This window comes from Macrotis lagotis, chromosome X (genome assembly GCF_037893015.1).
Source record: "Macrotis lagotis isolate mMagLag1 chromosome X, bilby.v1.9.chrom.fasta, whole genome shotgun sequence".
Classification (NCBI taxonomy): Eukaryota; Metazoa; Chordata; class Mammalia; order Peramelemorphia; family Peramelidae; genus Macrotis; species Macrotis lagotis.
Genome location: NC_133666.1, coordinates 77317500 through 77345212, shown reverse-complemented (window position 1 = coordinate 77345212; position 27713 = coordinate 77317500). Strand labels below are relative to the sequence as shown.

The window sequence follows — 27713 nt, the reverse complement described above, 5'->3', positions numbered from 1 at the left end:
AGAGGGAAAAGAGAAGCAGCACATAATTGTGAAAAAAATTCTTGAGTTTGCAGTCAAGAGAGATCTCTGATTGACTCTTTTCTCAGTTATGTTCAAGTTGTTCATCCTGAGTAACTGGTAACTGGTAACATCTGGGGCTGGGAGGAGAGAATAATGCTACTCATACTATGGAGCTCAAATAGAAATTCAACCAGTCGGGAGGTCAAGATCAAGCTGCAAAGATACCTTAAAGTCCAAGCAGGTGTCAGTTCCTGATCTACAGGCAAGAGGAGGCCAGATCCCCAGTACAAGAGGGAAGGGCTGAGGGTCCTACACCAGAGGTCAGGGCCCAAGTGGGAGACACTGTCAAATAAGATAACGAGTTAGGCCTAGTAGATAGGAGGCATGGGCCAAGGCAGCTCCAGGGACACCACTAAAGCTCTAAGCTTGTAAGATGGGGGCCCAGAGAGAGATCAGACCCATGGAAGAACCAAAAAATGGGGTTAGGACAAGATGAGGATAGGGTACAGAAATGCAGTCACAACACTGGAAGAGAACAGAGTTCTTTATTCAAGAATATTCTAAAGGATTCCTCAAGGTTGAGATGGGGCCAAAGGGCCAAACACTGTCTGTCCAGGCTAAGTTCAGAACAAGTTGCAGTTCCTTCATGGGACAAGTAGGTAAGCTCCCTGTGAGGCTCTAAGACGAGAATGAAGCTTGCCCAGTAGGATGTTTCTCTGGGCTGAGGTCAATATTCTGCTCCTTCTTCCAGGCCCATGGGGGCTGTTCAACAGGCTAAAGAACAAAAAATGAACAAGGGCTCCCTTGAAACAAACTTCTAGAAACATCTTTGCCCAGTAGCCTGGAAAGAAAAGTCCCCCAATCCTGACTTCTTTGGGGGTGCTTACCTCTCCTAGGGCCCCCTCAGTAACCACACCACTGGCCCCTTCATCAGTTGCCTCCATGATATTCCCCTTGGGCTCTTGACCACCAGCTTCCAGCTCCATCTTCAACCTGGAAGGGAAACAGAGACAAACTCTGAGAAATAAGGTAAAAAACACACAGAGAGAAAGAAGCAGGGAGAAGCTAGGTGGCTCTGTGGATAGAGCACTGGACCTGGAGTCAGAAGGACCTGAGTTCAAATGTGACCTCAGACACTTAATAATTACCTAGCTGTGTGACTTTGGGCAAGTCACTTAAACCCCACCGCCTTCCAGAAAACAAAAACACAAGTGAATGAAAGAAGCACATGTAAAAATGAAGAAATACACTGACCCCAAAAGAGAGCTCTGCACCAATATAAAGAGAAATCAAGCAACAGGGAGGGGGACAGGGGCCTAAACAAAACACAGGTCAGAATATCAAAGGAACTAATGAAAGCAATATAAAAGAAGGAGAGTTGACAGCACTGGATTTCAAACTATATTATAAAGTAGTAATTACCCAAACTATCTGGTACTGCCTAAGACATAGAAAGGTGGATCAGTGGAATAAAGTAGACATACAAAACAAGGCAGCAAATGGTTATAGTAACCTTATGTATAACACATACAAAGATTTAAGCTTAGGGGCTAAGAATTCATTATTTAGTTAAAATTGATGAGCAAGCTGGAAAGTAGTCTGGCAGAAATTGGGCATAAACCAATATTGTACACCATTTACTAAGATAAGGTCAAAATAGATACAGGACCTAGAAAATTAGACCATGGAACACATAACCTGGAGATTTATGGATAGAAGAATAATTTATGGATAAACAAGACATAGAAAGCATTGTGCTGTACAAAATGAATAATTTCAATTACATTAAATTTAAAGTTTGTACAAATAAAACCAATGTAGCTAAGATCAGAAGGATCCATGATGTCAATTGGGCCCTCATTATGGCAAGGCAGTCCTTTCTATACCTCCCTTATCCACTCCCTCTCACTCTACTCCACAACAGCTCTTCCAAACCTTTTCATGCCTCTGCTCCTCTGCCCCACACATTCTCAGCTGAGAACCTTGTTCACATTTTGATGAAAAAATTGAGGTCATTCACCAAGAGCTCCCTCTTTTTTCCTCCTCATCTCACAACAAATGCCTTCCTCTACTATCTCCTCCTTCATCCCCATCTGACACAAAAGGTGGCCTTTATTCTTATTTTTATTTTATTCTACTTGAGTATATATTTTTTGAATTTAAATATTTTTATTTATGTGTTTTTCCAACTACATGCAACAGTAATTTTCACCAATCATTTTTTGGCAAGATTTTGAGTTTTACATTTTTCTCTCTCCCTCCCCTCCCCCTGACAGAAAGCAATCTAATATAGGCTCTACATATGTAACTATGCTGAACACAGATCCATATTAATCATGCTATGAAAGAAGAATAAAATCCAAATGGAAGAAAAAAAACAGAGAGGAAAAAAGGCATGATAAATAAGTTAACTTTTAAAAATTGAAGATAGTAAGTTTTGATTTACCTTTAAACGCCATAGTTCCTTCTCTGGATAGGGATAGTACTTTCAATCATAAGTCTTTTAGAATTGTTTTTGATTATTGTACTACTGAAATGAACAAGTTGATCATCATACAATGTTGTTGTTAGTGTATATAATGTTCTCCTTACTCTGCTCACTTCTCTCAGCATCAGTTCATCTAAGTCTTTCCAGGCTATTCTGAAATCCTGCCCCTCATGATTTCTTATAGTATAATTGTGTTCCATCACATTCATATACCAGAATTTATTCAGTCATTCCTCAATTGATTAGCATCCCTTCAATTTCCAATTCTTTGGGTGACTTTTATTCTTGCAAAAGCTAAACACTCTACAAGACATTACATTTCATCCTTTCTCTTCCAGCAGATTGCCCCCTTCATCATCCCTACTTATAACTTCACTTTGATCTCTCCCTGTCTACTGCCTATTTCCCTGGTAACTACAAACATACCTATGTCTTCCTCATCTTCAAAAAAAAAATCTTCCTTTGAGGAAAAGTCAAAACAGAGAAAGAAAATTATAGACCAATTTCCCTAATGAATATTGATGCAAAAATTTTTAATAAAATGTTAGCAAAGAGATTACAGCAAGTTATTACCAAGATAATACTCTATGATCAGGTAGGTTTTATACCAGGAATATAGGAATGGTTCAATATTGGAAAAACAGCAAAAATCAGCATAATTGACCATATCAACGATAAAACTAACAGAAATCATATGATTATCTCAGTCGATGTTGAAAAGCCTTTTGAGAAAATACAGCATCCATTCCTATTAACACTAGAGAACATAGGAATAAATGGAATTTTCCTTAAAATGATAAGCAGTATTTATCTAAAACTACCAGCAAACATTATATGTAACAAGGATAAGCTTTAGAAGCATGCCCAATAAGATTAGGAATGAAATAAAGATGCCTGTTATCACTCTATTATTCAATATTGTATTAGAAATATTAGCTTTAGCAACTTTAGCTATAAGAGAAGAAAAAATAATTAGAATAGGCAATGAGGATACAAAAATCACTTTTTGCAGATAATTTGATGGTATACTTACAGAAATCTAGAAAAACACCTTTAAAAACTACTTGAAATAATTAAAAACTTTAGCCAAGTTGCAGGATATAAAATAAACCCACAAAATTATCAGCATTTATTTATATTACCAACAAAGTACAGCAGCAAGAGATAGAAAGAGAAATTCCATTTAAAGTAACTGTACACACTATAAAATACTTGGGAGTCTAACTGTCAAGACAAACCCAGAAACTGTGAACATAATTACAAAACACTTTTAAGAAAAATAAAATCAGATCTAAATAATTGGGAAAATGTCAACTACTCACGTAGGTTGAGCTAATATAAAATGACAATTTTACCTAAATTAAATTACTTGTTCAGTGTCATACCAATCAAACTACCAATAGAGCTAGAAATAATAGCAATAAAAGGTCAAGAATATCAAGGTAATTAATGAAAAAAATGCAAAGGAAGGTGATTAAGCCATATCAGATCTAAAATTATATTATAAAGCAGAAGTCATCAAAATTGGTACTAGCTAAAAACAGAGTAATGATTAAATGGATTAGGTACAAAAGAAACATAGTAAATGACTATGGTAATCTACTATTTGATAAACCCAAATATTCCAGCTTCTGGGCTAAGAACTCACTATTTGACAAAAACTGCTGGGAAAACTGGAAAATAGTATGACAGAAACTATGCATAGATTAACAAATATATTTGGTTTTGGTTTTGTTTTTAGATTTTTGCAAAACCACACAGCTAGGTAATTATTCATTGTCTGAGGCCAGATTTGAACTCAGGTACTCCTGAGTCCAGGGCTGGCGCCACTTAGTCACCCCACTAACAAATATATTAACATAAGGCTAAAATGGGTATAGGATTTAGCCATAAAGGGTGATACTATAACCCAATTAGGAGAACAAGGAATAGTTTATCTGTAAGATCTATGGAAAGGAGAAGTGTTTATGACCAAAGAAGAGATAGAGAATATTATAAAATGCAAAATGGATAATTTCGATTACATTAAATTAAAAAGGTTTTGCACAAATAAAACCAATGCAACCAAAATTAGAATAAATAAAATAATCTGGAAAACAATTTTTACCAGCTAGCATTTCTGAAAAAGGATTCATTTCTCAAATCTATAGAGAATTGAGTGAAATTTATAAGAATACAAGTCATTCCCAAATTGGTAAACGATCCAAGGACATGAACAGGTAGTTTTCAGATGAAGAAATTAAAGCTATCTATAGTCATATGAAAAAATACTCTAAATCATTATTGATTAGAGAATTGCAGATTAAAACAAATTCTGAGGTACCACCTCATACCTATCAGATTGCCCAATGTGGCAAAAAAAGGAAAATTATCAATGCTGGAGGAGATATGGAAAAACTAGGACATTGAAGCATCGTTGGTGAACTGATCCAACCATTCTGGAGAGCAATTTGGAGCTACACCCAAAGGGCAATTAAAGTTTGCATTCCCTTTGAGCCAGAAATAACACCACTAGGTCTATATCCTCAAAGAGATCAAAGAAAAGGGGGAAAGGACCAATATGTATAAAAATATTTATAGTAACTCTTTTTGTGGTAGCAAAGAATCGGAAATTTATAGGATGCCCATCTATTGGGGAATGGCTGAAAAAATTGTGGTATATGAATGTGATGGAGTACTAAGGTTCTGTAAGATATCATGAGCAGTCAGACGTCAGAAAAGCCTGGGAAGATTTGCATGAACTGATGCCAGGTGAAGTGAACAGAACCAGAAGAACATTGTATACACTAATAGCAATATTGTAAGATGATCACCTAGGATGGCCTCGGCTCCTCTCAATAGTTCAATGACCAAAGACAATTCTAAAGGATTTTTAATGGAAAATATCATCTACATCCTGAGAAAGAATTATGGAGTCTGAATGCATACCAAAGTATACTATTTTCAATTTTTAAAATCTGTTTTATGCTTCATCTATTCATCTATTCATCTACTTACTTACTTACTTACTTACTTATTTATTTTTACTGCTCATGGTTTTTTCGCCCTTTTGTTCCGATTTTTCTCTTACAACAGGGCTAATATAGAAATATGTTTAACATAGTTATACATGTGTAGTCTATAGTAGATTGCTCTCTGTAAGGGGAAGAGGGGAGGGAAGGAAAGGAGGAAGAAAATATGTGGAACTCAAAATTTTACAGAAAAATGTTGAAAAATTATCTTTGCATATAAGGAAAAATAAATAAATTCAGTTTTTAAAAAAATCTTCCCTTGAACCATGCCTTCTCACTTGGTTATTGTTCTCTCCTCCCTTTTGTGGTTATATTCTTTTTTGGCAAGGCAATAGGGTCAAGTAACCTGCCCAAGGTCACAGAGCTAAGTATTAAGTGTCTGAGGTTGAATTTGAACTCAAGTCCTCCTGTTTCCAGGGCTGGTGCTCTATCCATCTTCCAGTCTCATCATTCAACTGAAACCATTCTCTCCAAAGTTTCCAATAATTTTTATCACATCGAGTGACCTCTCAGTCTTCATTCTTCCCGACCTCCCTGCGGTCTCTGACAGTGCCAATCACTTTTGCATTGATCCTCTCTTCTCACTAGGTTTTTGTGACACTGTTGTCAACCTGGTTTTCCTCCTGTCTGGCTGTTCCCATGGTGGATCTTCATCCAGATCATGGTGGTCTTATCCTGGATCTTCTCTTTTCCTATATATTGTTTCACTTTTTGATCTCACAAAATTTGAATGTTATGGATTCAATTATCTTATCTATGCAGATGTAGTTATCCAGTTCTAACCTCTCTTGACTCTTAATGTCACATTTTCAATTGCCTTTTGAATTTACCAATAGGATATCCCATAGATACATTAAATTCAACATATTCAAAACTAAGTCATTTATCTTTTCCTCCAAATTCTTTCCTCTTCCTGTTCCATTACTGTTGAAGATACCACCATTTCCTCAGTCATCCACACTCTCAAACTAGATGTCATCCTTTATGTCTCACTCTCTCACCTTCCATATTCCAGTTGGCTTTCCAAGCCCTTCCTTATCTAGCCCTTTCCTGCCATTCTACTATTCTTAAGTCTGACCCTCCCTATGTAGTCTGTGATCCCTGAGCCCTCATCATCTCTTCATCAAGTCTTAGTTTCAAGTGTACTTTCTCCATACACCTTAATAAGCCGGTATTTACACTCTCCAGATCTTTCTTTGGATAGAGTTGCTGGCAAGCTGTCCCCTAATTAGACTAGGAGCTACTTGAGGGCAGGGATTGGCTTTTGCCTTTCTTTGTTGCTCCAGTGCTTAGCAAAGGACCTGACTGATACATAGAATGTTCTTAATTAACGTTAGTTAACTAATTTGAATGAGGAAGGAAGACACATACAAGTATACAGTCAGGAGGAGACACAGACACACAATGAGGTATCAAAACACTCTTTCAGACATAGACAGGAGTAACCCTAAACACACAGATCATCTTGCATTCCACCCCATCCCACACACAACCTCCCACCCCGAAACAAGCATCCCTGCCTTGCAGGCCAGTCCCTGCAGTCATTGAGAAGAGAAATCCTTATAAACAGTAAGGCCCACTTTCCCTATCATCACCAGCATCAAAAGCTGCCCAAATGCCACCAACAATGGCACCCCCAAACCACCAGTTCTGCTTCTAGCCCAGGCCTCACAACCATCATCTAGGGAAGTTAACTCCTGTGGAAAAAGGCCTGATTGATGTCACCAACCATTACTCACAGGGAAGGCATGTAAGCCTCAATGAACCAAACAGGCACTCAAAAGGAAAGTATGCCTAGTAGGTGGAACTCTTGTCCACCATCTTCCCTTAGATCAGGGGAAGGGAATCTTTGTTTTGCCAAGGGCCATTTGGATATTTAGAACATCATTCATGGATCATATTCAGTCAAACATTTAATTAATTTACTCTAAAAAGCTCCTAGATTTATTGCATTTTGAGCCCCTGCCTTAAAGCCTGATGGGGACAGCCCTGAACCCTGAAGCCAAGCATCTTTGCAATAGCAACACTGATTTCATTTGCTTCTCCCACCAACCTTGGGAGAGAGGTGCTATATGATCCTCAGTTTAGAGTTGAGGAACCTGAGGTAGAGGTCAGGCAATTTATACTCTCCAGATGCAGGCCCAGGGCTCTCTCCAGTGCACCACCTCTGGAGATGCCCACCAGCAAAGGTTCCCAAATCTCACTTGTTGAGGTTTCTGAAAAGGCTCTGCCCTGTCCAATGGTTCAACAGCAAAGACTCAAGATTTTATCAGTGGAAGTGAAATTGCTGCTTGGTGCTAAGGACCACGGGACCTTTACTTCCATCAGCTAGAACCTTCCTAGAGTGTTGTCTTCCTCCTCAAATGGGAGCTCTTGGGACATAGATGGGCAGACACTTCTGAATGGATTCCTAAGGTTTATTACATAGAAGGTACTTCATTAATTCACTCATCCAGACACATTCAGAGAAATACACCCACAACCTAGAGAGAGGCACACATACCCAGATAAACACATACATATATCCAGGGAGAAAACACCTCTTCCCTTACCTACTCCCCAGAAGAGAGATATTTACAAGGACAGGTCATACACATACAGGGTTGGAGGGGTGACATCCAGAGAAAGGCATAGACAAAGAAGAGGGAGCTACACAAAAAGTGACAGTTTTAGAAGACCAATGTCATCACAGGGCTATGTCTTGACTTGTAGGTGAATTGGATTGAGTTATCAGCCTAACTCTCTCTTCCTCAGTCAGTGAAGTCCAGTGGTAGAACAGAAAGTCAGGATGATTGATTATGGTCAGGGAGGCTGTGGATGACCTTGGTGTCTTCAATGTCTGACCAAGCTCTCAGTGCTCCACAATATGTTTCAGTCATTTTCATTGGATGTTCTCATTCTCTCACTCCAGAGGAATGTCTTCACATGCTTGGGGTAGACATCCCCCTAATTAATCAATAGATTTGACGTCTGTTGGTTACCTTCAACCTAGCTTAGCCTGTCTGCCAAGACATTTACTGGGATGTGGCTGCTGCACATGTAACCAGAGGTTCCCAAGGTAGGAGATCATGCAAAGAAGGAGAGGGAAAGCTAAAGAGACATAGAGATAAAGAGCCATATAGACAAAAGGAAAAATCAAGAGAAAGACACAGACTGAGGGAGAAAGAGGTAGTCCACACAGATGGGGAAGGACAGACCTACACACAAGGAGAAATATACAAAGATAGACAAACAGGATTTTGAGGGTTCAAGAGAAAACACTTTAGAATAGTCATACAGGCTTATATAGAAAAACACACATTAAGAGGATTACAGAGGGCTGAGGAGAGTAACCTGAATCCAGAATCAATCACCCAGGAAGAGAGAAAGGTTTGGGAGAATCACACAAACACATGGTGAGATGAAGATGCATCCAATGAGAACCAAAGACACAAACACAGAGTTGGAGGAGTGGAAAGCACACACATAGACACCAAGGGATGAAGAATCACACAGTTGGAAGGGGGCCCAGACATAGAGACACAGAGAGAGAAAAACAATGAAAATGACTTAAAAAAAGAAGCACAGGCAGAAACTGAAAAGCCAGAAAAGACAAAGAATCAGAGAGCAATGGAGAAAGAGAGGGAAAGAAAGCAATATCCAGAGCCCTCGTGAGGTATGCAGCTTACTCCAAGCTCACCTGTGGTACTTCAGTTGTAGCTGGTGGTAATGCTGAAAGGCTGCCTCCAGGTATTGCAAGGCCTTCTTGTTTTCCTCCTCAAACAGGTACCTGGGAAAGGTGGCCTTGCTGTTAGCACCACCCAGTGCCTTTTCTAACTTTCCCAGCCCCAGTCAGGCTTCCCTCTAACTCACGTAGCAACTGTAGCTTCTTCACTGCAGAGGAAGGAGCTCTCACTGTCTGCTGCCAGAGCCTCAGTCCTGGCCTGAGGATGAGGTAGCCCAGCCAGTTGTTTTTCAATAGACTCCAATTTTTCCAGAATGAGCATTTCTGTTTAGCAGAAAATGAATTTCAGATATCTCCTCACAGATTTCTTTTTTCTTTAACTTTTTTTATTTATTAAGGCAATGAGGTTAAGTGACTTGCTCAAGGTCATACAGGCTAGGCAATTATCATCATTTATTTGTTTGTTTATTTATTTATTTTTAGGTTTTTGCTAGGCAATGGGGTTAAGTGGCTTGCCCAAGGCCACACAGCTAGGTAATTATTAAGTGTCTGAGGCTGGATTTGAACTCAGGTACTCCTGACTCCAGGGCCAGTGCTCTATCCACTGCACCACTCATAGATTTCAAGGGTCTTCCTCTCTCCATTAGATCTTCTGCTAACAGCTAGCTCCTCCTCTCTGGTCTCTCAATCTGGCATGTCCCCACAGATGAGGAGTTCACTAGATTCACAAAGAGTCTCACTCACTGTCTCCCTCTTTCCTCTCACCCAAGGACACTTACCCTCCTTTAGCAGCTGTTCCTTGCTACTGGCCATGTTGTTGATTTCTTGAGTCAGCCTTTCTGGTGTCTAATGGAAAGGAGGGGCATCTGGAAGTCAGGTTCCCTCCTTCCTCTGAAATTCCCCCCAACTCAGGTTACAGAATCTCAAAGTGGGAAGGGACCCCAGAGGCCATCTTATTCTATCAATACCTAAATAAGAATCCCTTCTTCACTTGATAACTGCCAGTATCCAGTATTTCTTTATGTGAAATTCACTTAGGATAGCTTCTTTGCACTGGCTCCCTCATTCACTTAGTGGTCCCTTATGATCTACTACTCTCCTAATTCATCTTCTGTTCCAGCTGGAACAGACCTTTATTGCCACCCCCTCCATCCCAATCAGGTTGGTTTCTGCCTGTCCCTTTGCTCTCATGTTCCCCATACCCACCATGAATTGTAATATTTTCTACCCCATTTCTCTGCTAGCTTCAACCCTAAAATCTCCCTCACGTGTAATTCCCATAGAGCTTTATGCTTCTCCATCAGCTCCTCGAGATGCTGTCCAAACTCCATTCTAGGAAGAGAAAAGCAGAGAATTTGCCCAGGCCACCTTCCAAATCTACTTTTCCCATTCTCCATTCCCCAGTCTAGTCACTACAGCCCTCTGAAACCCAGTCCTAGTCCCACCTCTTCTCAGATCCTTTCCAATATACTGAACTTCACAATAGATCATTTACAGTGTCATGAAATTTCAGGACCAAAAGGTCTTTAACCAGCAAGTGTTCAACCCTCTCATTTGATGATTGGGGAAACTGAGGTCCAGGGAAGCGAATGGAAGGAATTCTCTTAAGGTTTCAGATTGAGTCAGTAGCAGTGGCAGAACCAGGCCAATACCTCAGGCCTCTTGCCTCTGGATCTAGGGCTCTCTGCACTGTCTGAAGCACTCTGAGCCTTGGTATGAACTGGCCACAGTACAGTGGAGAGCCCTGGAGTCAGCACAATGCTGTGTCACCTTATATGAATCCCTCCCTTCTAGCAATTCAGTTTCCTCAAGCGGAAAAAAAAATTCGAAGTGGATGAACTGAGATCCCTTCCAACTCAATATCATACAGAAAGGGCAGATCTGTCTATTATTATTTTGCCTCATTCCAGGTCAGGGCTCCCTGCTACTCCAGGGGGATGGGGGGAGAGCTGGACTTGATTACCTGTTTAATGTCATGGACACCCTTCCAACTCTGAGGTTCTGGGGTTTCAATTCCAATTAGCACCTGAATTCAGAGGGTATTAAATGCATAAAACTGAAATGGGATGTTTTACCTCTGCTTCCTCCTCCTTAGTTTCTCTTCCTCAATGTGAGAATTCAGATCTTCTATCCTCCGGATGCAGTCCTGAGATATAGCCCGTTGTCTTGAAGGAGAAAGGGATGGGGGCGCAATTCAACCCAAACTTACCCTCTTGGGCTTACTTTGAGATTGTCACACACACACACACACACATCCATACCTGCTCTGACCTTTGGTGAGTATCTAAACTATTACAGATATTTGGTTTTGTTGGGAATTTGGGTCCCTTTCAAACTTGCTCTGAATTGTGCCTCATATTAGAGAAGAGAATTCCTCTAGATTCAATGTTCTCTTAAGCTCCATTTTGGCCTTGAGAGTCCAGGAATCTATGAATTCCACGTTCTATATAAATCCTACCCTCTTTTTTTTTTAATGAAAGATTTTATTTTGAGTTTTACAATTTTCCCCCTAATCTCGCTTCCCTCCCCCCACCCCCCACCGAAGGCAGTCTGGTAGTCTCTCCATTGCAAATTCTACCTTCTAAAGAGAGCCTTGTCCAAGCCCTTGTAATTTTAGTGTCTTCCCTCAATGATTTCTATTCATCCTATATATAACTTGTTGGCGAATTGTCTCCCTCATTAGATTGCAAGCTTGAGGGCAGGGACTGTTATTTTGCCTCTTTGGGTACCCCCAGTGCTTAGGTGCTTAGTTGTAGTGCCTAGTACATAGTAGGAGTCTATCAATGCTTGTTGCCTGCCTGCCTGCCTGCCTGTGAATTGTTGTAGGTCAGGAAGAAGTAGAAGGGAAAATGTAGCCTTAGGAGTTTCTGCCCTTCAGTGAGTCCCACTCCAAACTGGCATATGTGAGAGAATTCATCCTCCAATTGGGGTTTTGGAGTTGATGACTTCCAAGTTCCCTGCCAGCTCCCATGCACTATGGCCCACACCCTCACCCCAAGGGCCAGGACTGAGCTGGAAGTTTTCGTTATTTTTGGCCACACTCTTTGAGCTGAGCTGAAGCCTATGGACACCTCAAAATGTTTGAAAATAATTAAATTAGAATACTATATTGCAGTTAGAAGTTAGTGAAAGTAAAGATATCATTTTTTTCTCATTCAAGTTCATAGAGCCCTTAGAATCTATCCATGGATCGCAGATTAAGAACCCCTATTCTCTAGGCCAGTCAGTCTGGAAAGCAATTTGGAACTATGCCAAAAAGTTATTAAACTGTGCCTAACCTAACCCAGCAGTACTGCTACCAGGATCATACCCCAATGAGATCAAAGAAAAAGAACAAAAGGACACATGTACAAAATTATTTCTAGCAGCTCTGTTTATGGTGGCAAAGAATTAGAAACTGAGGGAATGACTATAATTGGGGAGTGATTGAATAAATAATGGTATAGGAATGTGATGAAATACTGTGCTGTAGGAAATGATGGTGATTCTGAGAAAACTGAGAAGATATACATATACATATATACACACACATACATGTATAAACTGATTCAGATAGAACTAAAAACCAAGAAAACAATGTAGATAATAACACTATAAAGGCAAATGATTTTGAATGTCTTAAGAACTGATTCCAGAGGCATGATGATGAAGCCTCTTCCTTATCTCCTGACAGAGAAGTGCTAGATTTGAATCCAGATTGAGACCTTTTTTTTATATGGCCAATGGGGAAATTTGTTTTGCTGGACAATATGTATTTGTAATGTGGATTTATTTTTCCTTATTAACAGGGGAAGTGAGATTGGCAAAAGGTAGATTTTTATCAATTGATTAAAAAAACTAATAATTTAAGTAACTTCAAAGTCCCATTCTCAGATTTAACTTTCACAAATGACTAATGGAAAACATTTTGGGTCCAATGGAGGAAGGTAGGAGGTCCCATGACTCAGCACCACCTCACCTAATCTGATCCTTGCTTCTTGGTTCTTTCTAAAATAATATAAACTTCTTACCTTAGCCTTTTTTTTTCTTGTTCTCTGTAGTGCTGTTGAAGGACATACAGGGTTTCTATGATGAGAAAGAGAGGTCAATGGGAGGCTAGGGGACCTGTATGGTATGGCTCAGCCTCAACAGAGCTTCCAGATGATAAAACTAGCTCTCCTTCAAGGGAGACTTACCCTGCTTCATGCTTAAGATTTCCTTCAGATGAGTTTCTTCCACATGTACTGCAAGGGACAAAAATGTGACTGGGTGATCGTCCTTACCTCCATTTTGTACAGCCTCCATTCAGTGAGGTGGTAGTGGCCCTCTTTAATTTATAGATGGGAAAACTGAGAGCCAGAAGGGGAAAAGGGAGTAGTTGCTGAGGTGGTGTCAGTCAATTAGAGGTTTAATGAGCACCTAATCTGGACCAGGCTCTGTGCTGTGTGAAGAGGAATTCTAGTTCACAATTCCAACATTGACTTGCAGTGCTATCTTCAAGTAGACCCCAAACCTTCTTTAGACTCCAGTTTTCCCCATTAATTAAAAAAAGAGCAGGGGGACTCTAGATGATCTCCAAAGGCTCTCCTAGCTCTGACGTTCTGAGTCTATGACTGAGAAAGGTCAATGGATAGGGATTATACTGAGGGGGGATTTCTTTCTTTAAATCTTGTTCCAAATTAGATTTTATACCTTAGAGAGTGATTCAACAAGCACAGGCTTGAACTAAATGATTTCATATACCTTTCCAACTTCACTATTCTGTGATGCTATTAAAATGGTGATTTGGTGATTTGGATTTCACCTCTCCTTGCTACTGTGTCAAATGATTCATTTAACCCCTATTTTATTCCAATCAGTATTATTCAGTTTAGTGAAATTCTGTAGGGGTAGTGATTATTTCTGGTATACTTGGTCTATTAATATACATTTAGTCAATTAATATTAGTAACTATTTTACATATCTCACCTTTAACAATAATTTCAATAAGGTTAGGTAGATTTTTCCCTTATAAGAAGTGAGCCTATAAGTCATAATTATAAGTTCTGCTTATGACCCAAAGCTCTGAACTATAGAAGTTAACTAGAGGACCTCCACCTTTTATTACTGCCAGATGAATAAGTGACCAAGGTTCACACGGTTGAGATGTTCTAATGATATAAAAAGTCCCCTAGCTTTCTTTTGTCCCTCCACACTTCATCATTCCTCTCTATTGTCCAATATGGGGAAATGACTTTGGGCACTTGGCCAATGGGCGAGTGACTAAATGGATATTGATAGACAAGTAGATGAGAGATAGTCATAGTATGAAGTCTGGCTAAACTGTATAATACTTATTGGAATAAAATAGGAAGTAATCATCACACACTACCCAGCATAGAACCTTTGTATAGATTGTATTTGCTGAGCTCAGTTCTTTGAAGTATATGATAATTTTCAGCATCTCCCTGGCTCCTGCAAATATAAATGGGAAGATGAGTTTGGGTGGAGACCTACAAATGCCTTTGATAATAGGGCAATCCTAGTACCACACAAGTGTTTAGCTTCATGAAGTTGACCTACATTCGTCTAGTTCTTTCTTTAACGTTTCCTTTTCAGCCTGTCTTTTCCGAAGCTCCTCATCTGAAATTTTTTGGGCTAGAGAAAACAGACACCAAGAAAGAGATTTATGAGTGGAGGTCCTAGCCAAAAAGTCCCTCAAATGGTTGGGGGATACTAAGATTACTCATTTTACAGAAAAGGTGAGCAAGACTCAGTAAGGGGAAGGGACTTCCTCAGCCACGAAGCAAATGAGTACTGTAGGGACAGTAAACATTCAGAAATGTTTTCCTGAATTCTGAATCTAGTGATTTCTCTTATGTACTCTTTGTCCATCCTTTAAGGCCAAACTCCAGCCCTCAGACATTTTCCCCAGGTAACCTAGACTGGCCAGATTTCACCTTCTTCTGATAGAAAAGAGGAGGATATAAAAAATGTCAGGTTGGAGGGTCACACTACTAGAGGGACCTGATAGTTCTTAGCTCCCCAAAGGTTTAAGATTTGGGCCTTCCTTGTTCCTCAGCTCACCTTGCTGTAGTTCTTTAATTATATTGATCATTTTTTCAACTTTGGGACTATGGTTATCTGTTGAGGAAAGAAAGAAAACATAGGCCTTTGGGTTAATAACAATGAACATTTATATAGAGCCTTAGGGTTTCCAAAACATTGTACCTTCTACCTCACTGGATCCACACCACCCCAGGAGGTAGGTGCTATTATCATTATAACCACCATTTTACAGAAACTGAAGAGGGAGAAGTTAAGGATTTTGTCTAGGTATTAAGTGTTTGAAGTCAGATTTGAACTCGGGAAGAGTTTTCCTGACAATACTATGAGAAACAGTCTAATGCTCAGGAGTAGTGTGTACAGAATTTGGTGTCTGAAGACCTAGGTTTGAATACTGCTCTTGGACGCTGTCACTAATGAAGGTGAAGACCTACTCATTCGACTAATAGCTGATGCAAATGTCTTGATTACTTCCCCCACCATTTCCCCATTTTCTTCCAATGAAAAGCTTTTCTCATTCCATGCCATTTGCCTAGTTTCTTGTCAGCTCCATAAGAACATGTCAGCCATGGGAAGCTAGTACTGGTTAGCCCATAAGCACTGTGAACTTGTTCTCTTTTAAATGTTTTGGTAACTGTATTTCAATATAATTAGTTCTCTTTCATTCTATACATTTGATTTTATATATTTAAAAACTTTTGAAGAAGGATCCATAGGTTTCACCAGACTACCAAAGGGGTGTATGATACAAAAAAGGTCAAAGACCCTTGGACCAGAGAGCTATAACATCTGGATTTCCTGTTGTTGTTCAGTCGTTTTTTTCAATTATGTCCTACTCTTTGCGACCCCATTTGGGTTTTCTTGGCAGAGATACTGGAGGCATTTGTCATTTCCTTCTCCAATTCATCTACAGATGAGGAAACTCAGGCAAATAGAATTAAGTGGCTTGTCCAGGGTCACCAAGCTAGTAAATTAAATGTCTGAGGTTGGATTTGAACTCAGGTCTTCCTGACTCCAGGCATTCTTTCTACTGAGCTATCTAGTTGTCCATTCCTTGTGATCATCCACAAATCACCAGACTCCTTTGTTTCCTTCTGTTTAAAATAAACAAGTAAAATGAAAATCATCATCAAACCTTTGTAGCTCTAAAAGCCTTGAGAGTCTCTAAGCCCCTTACCCCAGAAAATATTAAATAGGGGTGATTGGGTTCAGTTCCTTAGATCTTTATGGCCACTCACAAGCCAGGAGCTTGGATTGATCTTGGATTGATAAATATACCTCGGGGCGACTAGATGGCACAGTGGATAGAACACCAGACCTGGAGTCAGGAGTACCTGAGTTCAAATACGGCCTCAAACACTCAATAATTACCTAGCTGTGTGGCCTGGGGCAAGCCACTTAATCCCATTGCCTTGTAAAAAAAAAAACTAAAAAAAAAAAAGATAAATATACCTCTAGGCTTCAGTTTCCCTACTTGTAAAATGAAAAAGTTGGCTTTAGTGATCTCTAATATCCTACTTGTCTCATGATGAACCTTGTACGTGGGTCAAGAAGCAACAGTTGGAACCAAATATGGAACAGTTGATTGGTTTAAGACTGGAAAAGGAATATGACAAGATTGTATATCGTTACTTTATTCATTTAACTTATGTTCACTCATGTGAAATGCCAGACTGGATGAATCAATAGCCCAAGTTAGGGTTGCTGTAAGAAATATCAACCATTTCACCTATGCAGATAATGCCACTCTGATGGCAGACAGTGAAGAAGAAATAAAAAGCCTCTTGAAGAGGGTGAGAGTGTAAAAGTTGGTTTGAAACTTAACATCAAAAAACTAAGATCATAGGAACTGGCCTCATCACTTCCTGTCGAATAGAGGGAGAAATGGAACCAGTGTCAAATTTTATAATATTGAGTTCAAAGATTACAGCAGGCAGTGACTGCAGCCATAAAATTAATAGCCACTTGCTCCTTGGGAAGAAAGCTATGGTAGATCTGGACAGTATTTGAAAAAAAGAGATCACCTAGCTGACAAAGGTCTATATGGTCAAATGTATGGTTTTTCCTGTAGCAATGATAACTGTGAGAGCTAGACATAAAGGAAAGCTGAGTGCTGCAGAATCAATGCTTTGGAATTGTGCTGGAAAAGAGTTTGGAGAATCCCTTGGAAAGTAAGCTCAAACCAGGCTATTCACTAGAAGGTCTGACACTGAAACTGAAACTGAAATACTTGGGTTTCATAATGAGAAGATGGGACTCACTGGGAAAGAATCTGAGGTAGCAAAGATTGAAGGCAGAAGGAGAAGGGGACTTCAGAGGATGAAATGAGTGTCATGGAAGCAATGACCATGAACTTGGACAGACTTGGGGACACAGGAGAGGATAGAAGGCCCTGGCATGCTGTGATCCATGGGGTCACAGAGTTAGGTATGACTGAACCTCAACAAACACCCATCCAACTCTCAAGTCATAGAAAAGTGTACCTCATTCATCTGAAGTAATAGCTCCCATGTCCATAGTACCTGAAGGTCTGTAAAGAGCTTGACATAGATTATCTCTTTTTACTCCCACAACAACCATTTGAAGCAGGTGTTATGACTATTTCCTTTTTAAAAGGAAAAGGAAGGAAACTAAGACTCAGAGGAATTAGATGACCCCTCACTACTATCAGAAGTAAGACGAGAACTCAGGTCTCTCATATCTCCAAGCTCAGCAATTTCCCCACCTCTCTCACGGTGCTTAGTTGAGGTGTTCTGTTCCTACCGACCGTTCTTTTGTGAGAGTGCATATCCCTTATTTCTCTTTTGGTCAGGCTTTCCCTTTAACAGCCCTGGTTCCTATTGTCTTGGAATCCTATGCAACATGAATCCATCACTTGTCATTCAGGGGCTAAGATGTCAAGATCTGTCACTGATTCTGAATTGCAAACTTTCCCTTCCCCCCCTCCTTGTGCCTTCACAGGGCTCTTGGAATCTTTGTCAAAGCAATCAGAGTATTCATAATTGGAAGATGGCGAGGTTCCTGAAGCTCGGTAAGCTTGACTCTGTGTGCTTGCTGATGATGTAGGCAAGGAGGCTCAGAGAGACATCACACAGGGTCAGCAACCTGTGCTGAGGTTCCAGTGTAGATACAATACATTACCTTTCTGCATCTTGTTGATGAGCCAGAACAGGTCTTCTGCTATCACCAAATGTTTGGGTCGTGCTTCCTAAAGAGAAACAAAATATAAGAAAGGAAAGGGTCAAATCTCAATTCCCTCATACTTTAAAGAGGGCCTGCCAGGCAGGGGGTTGAATTTCAATTCTGTGCATAGATTTGTTTGCTTCTTTTGTAAAGGGCTTTCTTAACCACTTCATTGCTATCTGGGGGGGGCTAGAGTTTCAAAGAAAGTAGTTTCCTTCCATTCTAAAGATTTATGAACCTCAGGTCCAGAGAGGGCAGCATCCCAGAGGCTCTCCAGGAGGAGGGGGGCAGTCAGGTCCACCCCAACCCAAATCTACTGCATTCAGAGTCACAATTTCCCTGAACTCCACCATTTCTTTCACAGAAATGAAATGAGAGAAATCTTGATGAAGGGAATTAACTGTCCTGTATCAGGAAAGGAAAACTGATGGCACTGGGACACAGTTGGGTTTTTCAGGGACCTGGTATGAACAACCATTGGGATTCAGGAGCATAAGAGTCATTTCACTCATATGGATACTTAAAGGGACTCCTGAACACATACTCCCTTTAAAAATGACCACAGAATTGGGGCAGGTAGGTGGTGCAGTGGATAGAGCACTGGCCCTGGAGTCAGGAGGATCTGAGTTCAAATCCAACCTGAGATACTTTTATTTTTTTTAAGTTTTTGCAAGGCAATGGGGTTAAGTGGCTTGCCCAAGGCCACACAGCTAGGTAATTATTAAGTGTCTGAGGCCGGATTTGAACTCAGGTACTCCTGACTCCAGGGCCAATGCTCTATCGACTGTGCCACCTAGCCGTCCCTTGACCTCAGATACTTAATAATAATTACTTAGCTGTGTGGCCTTGGGCAAGCCACTTAACCTCACTGCCTTTCAAAAAACCTAAAAAATAAAAAAAACTTAAAAAATAATCACAAAATAAATTTTTTAAAAAAAAATATACATCCAAGGAATAAAGACTTGAAAGGTAGACGTTCAAGTAGCACCTCAGGAACAACTCTAACAAGAAATCAACTCTGGGGTGGGTGTGGATTTTCTTGGTTAGTTAGTGATACCTAAAGATTAAAAAAGTAAGCATTTATGAAGTGCCTATGGGGGGGCATCCAAGTGGCTTATGCAGAGGAGTGCCAGGATGATGACGATGTGATATGATTGGCATCATCATATCTGTACCAATCACATCACCAGGGATGTCTTGACTTGCAGGGGAACTGGACTGAAGAGTGGCTGAACTGCACAAAGTCCTCAACCTCAGTCTGTCTTCCTGGCTCAGCAAAGTCTAATGGCGGGACAAGTCAGGATGACCAGAGATGGCCCCAAGATGTGTTGGGTGACCTTGGCATCTTTGATGTCTGGGCCAGCTCTAAGCCTCCATGGCACCTACTTTATGACTGCTGGGACAAGTTCTTCTCATCTGCCCATTGTGTTGACCTGTCTGCTACCCTCAATTTGCTCTAGCTCAGGCCACTGTACATACTCCAGCTTCTAAGAACTGGGGGTGAGAGCTGGGTGACAGACCCCAAAGGTGGATGAGCAGCCCTCCCATCAGTGGGACTAGTCCTTTTTGAGGCTCTCACTCACCCTCGGAGTTGGGAAAACGAGTTCAACTCCAGCCTCAGTCCTTTCCTAGCTATGACCCTGAGCAAGTCACTTCACTGTGCTGGCTTCAGTTTACCACCTGTAAAAAGAGCTGAACAAAGAAATGGCAAGTCACTCCAGTCCCGAGTCAGGAAAAACTGAACGATGCTTATTTCAAAATGTAGGAACTGCAGTTACAGATATCGAGGAAGGCTAGGCAGGAACTGGGGCCCAGGATTGCTTCGGATGGAGGCTCCTGGTGTTCCATGCCTAAATCTAGAATGGCGGCGGGGGGGGGGGGGGGGGTGAATGCCCCGCAACGCTCCCTCTTGAAACGCTCTGTAAAATCGTGAAGCTGGAGAACAAACACGGGGAGGGGGTGTGGTGGCGCTCCCCCCTCTTCCCCCACCCTGGAGAGTGCTTCGGGGCCCTGAGCCCTGCTCCGCCTTCCTAAGGTCCGACCTTCCTGTTCACTCAGGGCCTCCCAAGCCACCGTGCTCCCGCCAGCCTCGCCTCCTCAGGAGCTGTTCCCGCTCCCCGCCCGCCCGGGGGGCGCATGCGCAGAGTCTTCCGCTCCGAGCGCGCAGCCGCCACGGCTGCGCAGTTGGGCTGAGGGTGAGCTAATCCCTAGTGTGCGACCTCCCTCTCCTGCCTCGCCCGTTAAAGGGAGCGTAGCAGGAAATGGCAAGCTAGGCCAGGATCTCTGGCAGGGCAGCCCCAGTGGGGTCAGGAGAGGCAGAACAGCAAGAGGGACGAGGCCGGGAGTCAAGAAGGGAGAGTGAGTCTGGAGGAGGTGCAATGTGGGGGGGGGGGGAAGAGGAGGGGAAACTTCGGGATGACGGCCGAAGAGTCCGGATTAAACTGGGGCTGCCTTGAAGGGAGAATTTAGTGAAGGATGGAAGAGGAAGAGGAAGGCCACACACTGGCATCGGGGTGTCCCATCCGTAGCTGAGGTTTCGGATGAAAGATGGTCTCTGGATTACGGAGCAGCCATTCCAGAAAACACAGGGGAAAAGACATGGAGAGCGGGGTGAGAGTGAGGGATTGATGGGCAATGAAGACAGTTGAGGATAAATGGGAGTTTGCAGCTGGGGGTTCAGAATCTCTGGAATGGAGAAACTAGAAGGTGGAGGAAAAGCGAAGTCCAAATGAATGGTATCTGTGGCAGGAGATACATTCAGGAGGGCAGATGATTAATGTGCTAAGTCTTCCCTCTCTAGCAGCCTCCCACCTCCCAAGAGGCAGGAACGGTCACAGGTAGGGCCTGGGTGGCAGTGGGAAGTGGGCCTAGTCCAGAATGACTCCTAGAACACTGGGAAAAGCCTTGGAGGTGAAGATGGGCTTCCAGACAGACAAAGGGCTCCTTAGGAAGCTCTTAGAGAGGAGTCTGAAGGCAGGACTTCTGTGAAGCCCCTCAAAGGGAGTGGAATTGTCTATGGTGATGGAATAGCCTGCTGCCAAGGCTGAGAGAATCTCCTTTTTGTTCACTGCTCAGTGATCTACATCTGTCTCTTTTGATATCAACAGCTCAGCCCCAATCACCAGAGTATCCCCTAAAGTACTCCCCAGAGCTGTTAAGTCAGAAAGCCAAGATTCAATAGCAGCTGCCTCCCATCTAACTCAAAGTTGGTCAAGGTCATCACAACACTGGAGGGAGGGACTAGTAATCTGAATGAAAAGCCGAGGTTGGAAGAGAGATGTGAATAAAGTACCAACCTAAAAGACAAAAGAGTCCAACTGGAAGTATACAAAGCCTGAGAGGGCAGTATCCCAGAGGTTCTCCAGAAGGAGAGGAGCAGTCAGGTGTAGCCTTTCTGAGGTTGGCATCCTCCAAGACCATCCAAGTGATCCCTCCCAGCAAGTTAAAAATTCTGGGCCATCTCTTTACTCCTTGGGTCAGTCTGGGGAACAGGAAGGAAGCTGGGACAGGATCAAGAAAGGGGCCAGTCTTATTTTTAAAATCTTTTTATTATTTATGCACATGTTAAAGTCAGTGCCTCAAGATGGGCTAGGCAAACCAGGGCTTAGGGAGGGCCCAGTGATAGACCCTGAGGTCAGGAGGAACTGCTCAGAATGTAGAAGTCATTTCCCCTGAGGCCAAGGGGAAAGAGGAAGAGTGAGACCTCTCAGTGACTCCCATGCAAACTGAAGACCGAGATACTCAAATAAAAGAGCATGCTGAGAGATGAGCACAGCCAGAGACACCCTGGCATTGCCGTACAAAAGGACTCTCCCAGCTACTCCCAGAGGCATAGCCTCATAGCAACCCCAAAAGAGCTTCATCCTCCCACACAAACCTGCTCCTCCACTTCCCCCACACACATTCAAAGTCACTGACACATGCAAAAAACACACACTCCAAAACTGACTCTTTGGACATAAACAGAGACAAGCCATCATAGCTTTCTGAGGCCACTTGGCCTTCAGGTAGCAACAGTAAAGGAGAACCCTCCCTCCTCTTAAACCCTGGTCCAAGGATGGGGCCCTTCTCATGTGCCTGGGGACATCTCTACTCCCTGTGCCCCCAAGACAATCCAGGGAGGGGATCAATAGAGCCACCACCTTCTCATTTGCAAACAGGGACATGGACTTTTAGCAGTCTCAAAGGCCATTCTCCAGGGCAGAGTCGGTTCTGTAGGGCCCATGGCGGGCTGGGCCAGGGGCAGTTGAGTACTTTGGGGGGTAGCGGATGAAGAGTCGGTCCTCCTCTCTCTTCACCCAACGCAGAAGCTTGGTCACGGCATGGATGGCACCTGATTTTGTCACCAGTGGATTAAAGCAGGCATAAAGCTCAAATTTGGGTGTCACCTGAGAGGAAAGATCAGGAATGGGAAGGAAACCTGCCATTGGGAGCAGTCCTGGATGTCCTTCCTGGTCCCACAGTTGGTATAAAACCTCACCATCATCTGGCCCCATCCACTCTGACTGAGTGACTAGTCAAATCCCAGGGCCTTGTCAGCTCCCACTTTCTGAGCTGCTCTTCTCACTAGCTCTACCTAGTAGTCTTGAATAAATGACTTGGCTAATGCCCTACCCTTCTAGGACACAAAATGCCTGACCTTTCCCTAAACAGTGAATAGAGTACTTTGGTGTAAATTTTACTTTAAAGCCTGACTCAGAAAGTTAAAGGATGGCATTTTGATTATCAAATTACCCTTCCAGCACTGAATGTTGTAAGCAACAGACCTGTAGCAGTATGGTGAATGCTTTCAGGGACTTCCAGAGTGACCCAGGCAGGCTCTCACTCTATCTCCTTCCCTTCCTCCCTTCACTAGAGAAGTCTTTTGAGTCTGTGCAAAGGGCTTGGACAGCATCAAATCTATTTGCTAGATTTGAAATGCTATGAACCCCAGAAAGTCAGAGTAGGGAAACCTCATCCTTTTTAAGGGTTGGTCTCTTTCAGACTTGCTCTACAACTTATCAGGTAAAGCCACTTGAGGATACCAGCTCACCCAAGCAAGCAGAGTTTCCTTTTCAGCCACGTGGTAGATGAGCCGAAGGGGTCTGGATGGGGAATGCAGACGCCCATGCAGGTGATAGTAGAGGTCAAAGAGCCTCTGGCGCTCACACTCATTAGTGTATGGGCCCTCCATCTCTGGGCTAGTGGGGCATGGGGATTTAAAGGGACAGTCAAAAGGAATCCTTTTCCCTTTAAACCCCACATCTCCTCCCTCCTCCAGCTCCCTCCAGGAAGCCCTCCCAGAATTCACCTGGTGAACTGTGGCAGCTGTCGATAGTTGTCAGGAACATCAAAAGGCTTGTAGAGGAAGTGCCGTAAGTCGGGGGCACCAACTGCACTGACCCCATAGGAGGGCAACCCTAGCCCACCAGCAGCCAGAACCCGGGAAGCCCCCAGGGCCTGCAGGCCCTCTTCAACTATCCGCTTACAGCCAGCCAGGGCATGGAAGGCCTCACGGTCAGTTGAGAGGAGCACAAGGCAGATTGCACAGTCAGTGTTTTCACCTAGGTAGCTGACGTAAGCATAAAAAAAGCCATCGGGGTTGAATCGAGGCAGACAGACGGGAGCCCAGACCTCCCCAGCCCGGAAGGCAGTAGATGCTCCCACCAAGTTCAAGAGCAGGTGGAGATCAGCTGGGTCAAGGCGGCAGTCTTCCAGGACAGCCCTCTCTTGAGCTGCTGTGACCAGATGGCGGCCAGCGGCCAAGATGGAGAAGGCCAGGCTGGGTGCTGTGGCCCGCTGCAGGAGGGAACCCAGGCTGTCCCGGAAAGGGGCAGGGAGGGGCAGGCAACGCACAGCACCCAACAGGAAACCTGGTTCTCGCTCAGTCCCATCCAGTAGACTGTCCAAGATTCGTTCGGAGCCAGCCAATAGCCTTCGCAAGTCATAGCTCCTCTGGCGCTCAAACACTCGAGTCACACCAGCCCGAGTTAGCACACTCACAATCTGGGCGTGCACTCCAAGGAGCTCACAGCGAAGTTGTGCCGCTGACTGGGGGGTCCTGGATACCGCAACCAGCACTAGTGGGCCCTGCTGCAAGAAGACCAATGTTCGATCATCTGTCATGGAGGAAGGAGAAGCAAATGCAGGAGATGAGGGTACTGGGTTCTCGCCAGGGCAAACACCTAAGTCCCTTCATTCTTACTCCAGCAAGTCTGCCCTGTACCAGTTCCTGATGGTCAAACCCCAAAGGAAAAAATTGGGGTGCCTTTGTCAGTGACTCACTGCGTGACCATGGGCAACTTCATTCTTCTCGCTGGGCTTGTTGCCTCCTTGGGACAATGTGGGTGTGATCTCTTTCCAGGTCTGAAATATGATTTTCTGAGTTGGAAGGCCACATTGCACTTTTGAGTTTAGATTCTGCTCTAAGACAGTCTCTTATGGAAATGGAATTCAGAGTAGCTTTAGGAGACAGCCTAGGGTGATAGAAAAAGCCCTGGAATTGGGGGGGTGTCACTGTACTTGGCTTCAAAAGTGCCCCCAATTCAGTTGCTTACTACTTGGGTGACCCTGGCCACATCATTCAAGCTCCTTTAGAGTCTTTTTCACCTGTCAAATGAAGGACTTGGCCTAGATGGTCCATGACTTCTTTCCAGTTTGAAATCTATGCTTCAGAAGTAAAGGATGAGAGTAGAGAACTTTTTACAAATCCCAGCTTGGGCCTCTCTGGCCTTTGCTAGAAAGAAAGGGGAGGGCTTGGAGGAAGCAACAGTTGTAGAGGGAAGGGTGTGGGTGTGTGTGTGGAGGTGGATCTGTGTAAAACTGTGTCTAGGGGAAGCAGACTATAGTAGTCCCTACCTGAGTAGATAGAACGGATGGCATTATCCCCACTTTGAATGAATGAGACTAGGGCCATCATCACACCCATGGTGGCAGACAGGGCCTCCTCATTGCCATATCGGGAATAGATGGGCTTTCCAGCCTCACTCAGCACGAACACATGCTTCCTCCGGCTTCGCCAACCCTCAGCCGTCACATCCTCCTCATCTCGAGGTCCCGGAGTCGACAGTTCCCCTCTTTGGCTGGTGTTAGTACTGCCAGGCATTTTACCTGACTTTCCTGCGTCCTTGGCTCCTTTGGTATCCTTTTTCTCCAAGGAGATCTGGCCTGAAAGCTCATGCACACCTGAAACAGGCAGCCTTCTCTGAGTCTCCCAGTGGCCAGTTTCCAAGAAGATACGATGGCCAGATCCCCCCCTCCCTCCCTGAAGCCTTTCTGACTTGGTCCTGTTCTCCCAGCTTCCTCAATCCAAACCTCGCGTCCCTCCCCTCCTTGGGGAGCCCCGAGCTGAGGCCGGCTCACCTGGGTGGGTGGGGGCCTTTTCCTCCACGGCTGGAGCCCCCGGAACTTCCTCATCAGCCCCGGGGGCTGCCAAAGGTCTCGCCGGGTGGCCGGGGGCTTCCGGGACTGGAGCCAGGCCTTCGCAAACGCCTCCTCCGGCCTCCATCTCCGCCGCCCTGAGTTGGGGTAGTGCAGTCAGTCCCCTACGCGCTCGGAGGTTCTCCTACCGCTTGCCAGCTTGGCACTGAGCCCCGGACCCTAGGGAAGTCCCTCCCAGGCCGGCCCCAGCCGCCCTCATTGCCACTCCCCTCCTCCCCTGCCGGCCCGCACGACTCACCCGGAGGCTTCAAGGACCCTGCCCAGGAAAAGAGGGCAGGTGCACCGCGCCAGGGCTCGGGCCGGAGCCGGGGCCGGGGCCGGGGCCGAGGGCGGGGCCGGAGCTGAGAGCGGGGCCGGGACCTGAGGTCGTAGGCTCCGAGCCCCGCCCCGCGCCCCCCCACCTATCCCTCCTCCAGCCCCGGAAGCTCCGCGGTCTCCTATCCTCGCGCTCCGGGGGCGGGATTACGCGCATGAGTGACCAATGCGGCCCCTGGACTGCCGTCTGTCCTGCCCCGGGATCTTGCGGACGCCTCCTGCGGAGCCAAGAACCTGCTGGGAACAGAAAGAGCGGACCTGGGTTCCGCAGCCCGCCACCTTCTCTCCCCTCCCCTCGGGGGTAGCCTGGCTCTATTTCGGCCGCCTGGCGCCTAGTACCTTGGGCCAATAGGCAGGAAGGGGACCTCCCGTCCGGGCTTCTTTTTCCTAGGCCACCTAGGCCAGTCCTTCCAGAAACCTCTCGCGGGCCAATGAGAGAACTCCGAGCCCCAGGAGAACATCCGTCAGCCCCTCCCTCTCCCACGCTTGGGCACAGGACACGCGAGAGGGCGGGTCCGCCTTGCCTATCCTGGAGCTGCGGGTTCCCATTGGCCACAAATCTGAGGACATTCTTCAGGTATGTCCGACCAGCCTTCGCGCGCCTGCGCGGCTCGGTCCACTTGCACCTCGACCGGGAATGGGGAGATGGAGACTCGTAGACGTGCGAACGTGCGTGCGTGAGTGAGTGCGTGACCGGCCTCGCCCCTCTCCCCAGCCCCTTCAAGTTGGTGTCTCGAATGCTTCTTTGCACTCTGTTGGCTCTGGCCCCGGCAAGCGCTGCTGGTCTCTTTGTCTCGTTCTCTAAGGGCTGCTCCACCCAACTCCATCTCCCTCAATCTTCGACCTGTCTTTGGAAACCCCTTCATTAGCTCGGGTGCACTTAGTGGGCTCCGAAGGAATGCCTGGCACAGACTGACTGGCTGAGTGCCTGCCCCGATCCGTTGGTCCCTCCCTGCCTTTGACTCTTTAGCTCCATCACTGCTGCTCCAGTCAGTCCTTCCCCCTGAATGGCCTCCGAGCCCTACTCCTTCTAATCGAGCCCGTTTCAGAATCCCACGTCCATCTCTAGAAAAGACAAGAGACCGAAGTTGGGGGCACGTTGCTGGCTGAAGTCATTGCCCAAGCAAAACAGACACCATTCCTTCTCGAAGAATCCTTCCTAACTCCTGGCCCCAAAAAGCCAGACAGGATTACAGACAAGGACATCCACTGAAAGTGACACACGTCACCAGTATGGGATGGACACATGGGTCTCACAGTTTGACAGATAACTAGTTACAAGTCAAATGATATGAAATGAAATAATATTTGCAAATACCATCTGAAACTCAAAACAACCCGACAAGGTAAGGGCTATTATAGTCTCCATTAGTGAGGTCAAGTGACTTGACCATGGTCACACAGCTAGTGAGTCTGCATTCAGCTTTTGTAGACTCTGGGAACCACCAAACTGCCTGCTTTTCCTGTCCCTGAAATATGTGCTGAAGCATCACCTAATAAGATAGCAAATAGAGAAAAAATTAGTTATGTTCTACCCAAAATCCACTTATGATTTCTTTAAAAAAATTTTTTTTAATTTAAGGCAATGGGGTTAAAAGTGACTTGCCC

General features: G+C 44.3%; 2 protein-coding genes across 2 annotated transcripts; both read right to left on the bottom strand.

Moving 5' to 3' along the window:
• Positions 1-510: 510 nt before the first annotated feature.
• On the bottom strand, positions 511-20453 carry LOC141497712 (synaptonemal complex central element protein 1-like). Its single transcript, XM_074200479.1, has 13 exons — positions 20361-20453; positions 18330-18396; positions 15210-15266; positions 14706-14780; positions 13339-13386; positions 13174-13228; positions 11239-11328; positions 10432-10495; positions 9943-10009; positions 9352-9487; positions 9179-9268; positions 888-993; positions 511-774 (listed from the first exon to the last, which is right to left on the bottom strand). Exons 2-13 carry the CDS (start codon positions 18337-18339, stop codon positions 679-681), a joined length of 894 nt encoding a protein of 297 aa, XP_074056580.1. The 5' UTR covers positions 18340-18396; positions 20361-20453; the 3' UTR covers positions 511-678.
• Positions 20454-21497: 1044 nt separating this feature from the next.
• On the bottom strand, positions 21498-26189 carry MON1B (MON1 homolog B, secretory trafficking associated). Its single transcript, XM_074200701.1, has 6 exons — positions 26029-26189; positions 25713-25867; positions 25209-25535; positions 23662-24469; positions 23404-23551; positions 21498-22759 (listed from the first exon to the last, which is right to left on the bottom strand). Exons 2-6 carry the CDS (start codon positions 25855-25857, stop codon positions 22553-22555), a joined length of 1635 nt encoding a protein of 544 aa, XP_074056802.1. The 5' UTR covers positions 25858-25867; positions 26029-26189; the 3' UTR covers positions 21498-22552.
• Between the last annotated feature and the right edge of the window lie 1524 nt (positions 26190-27713).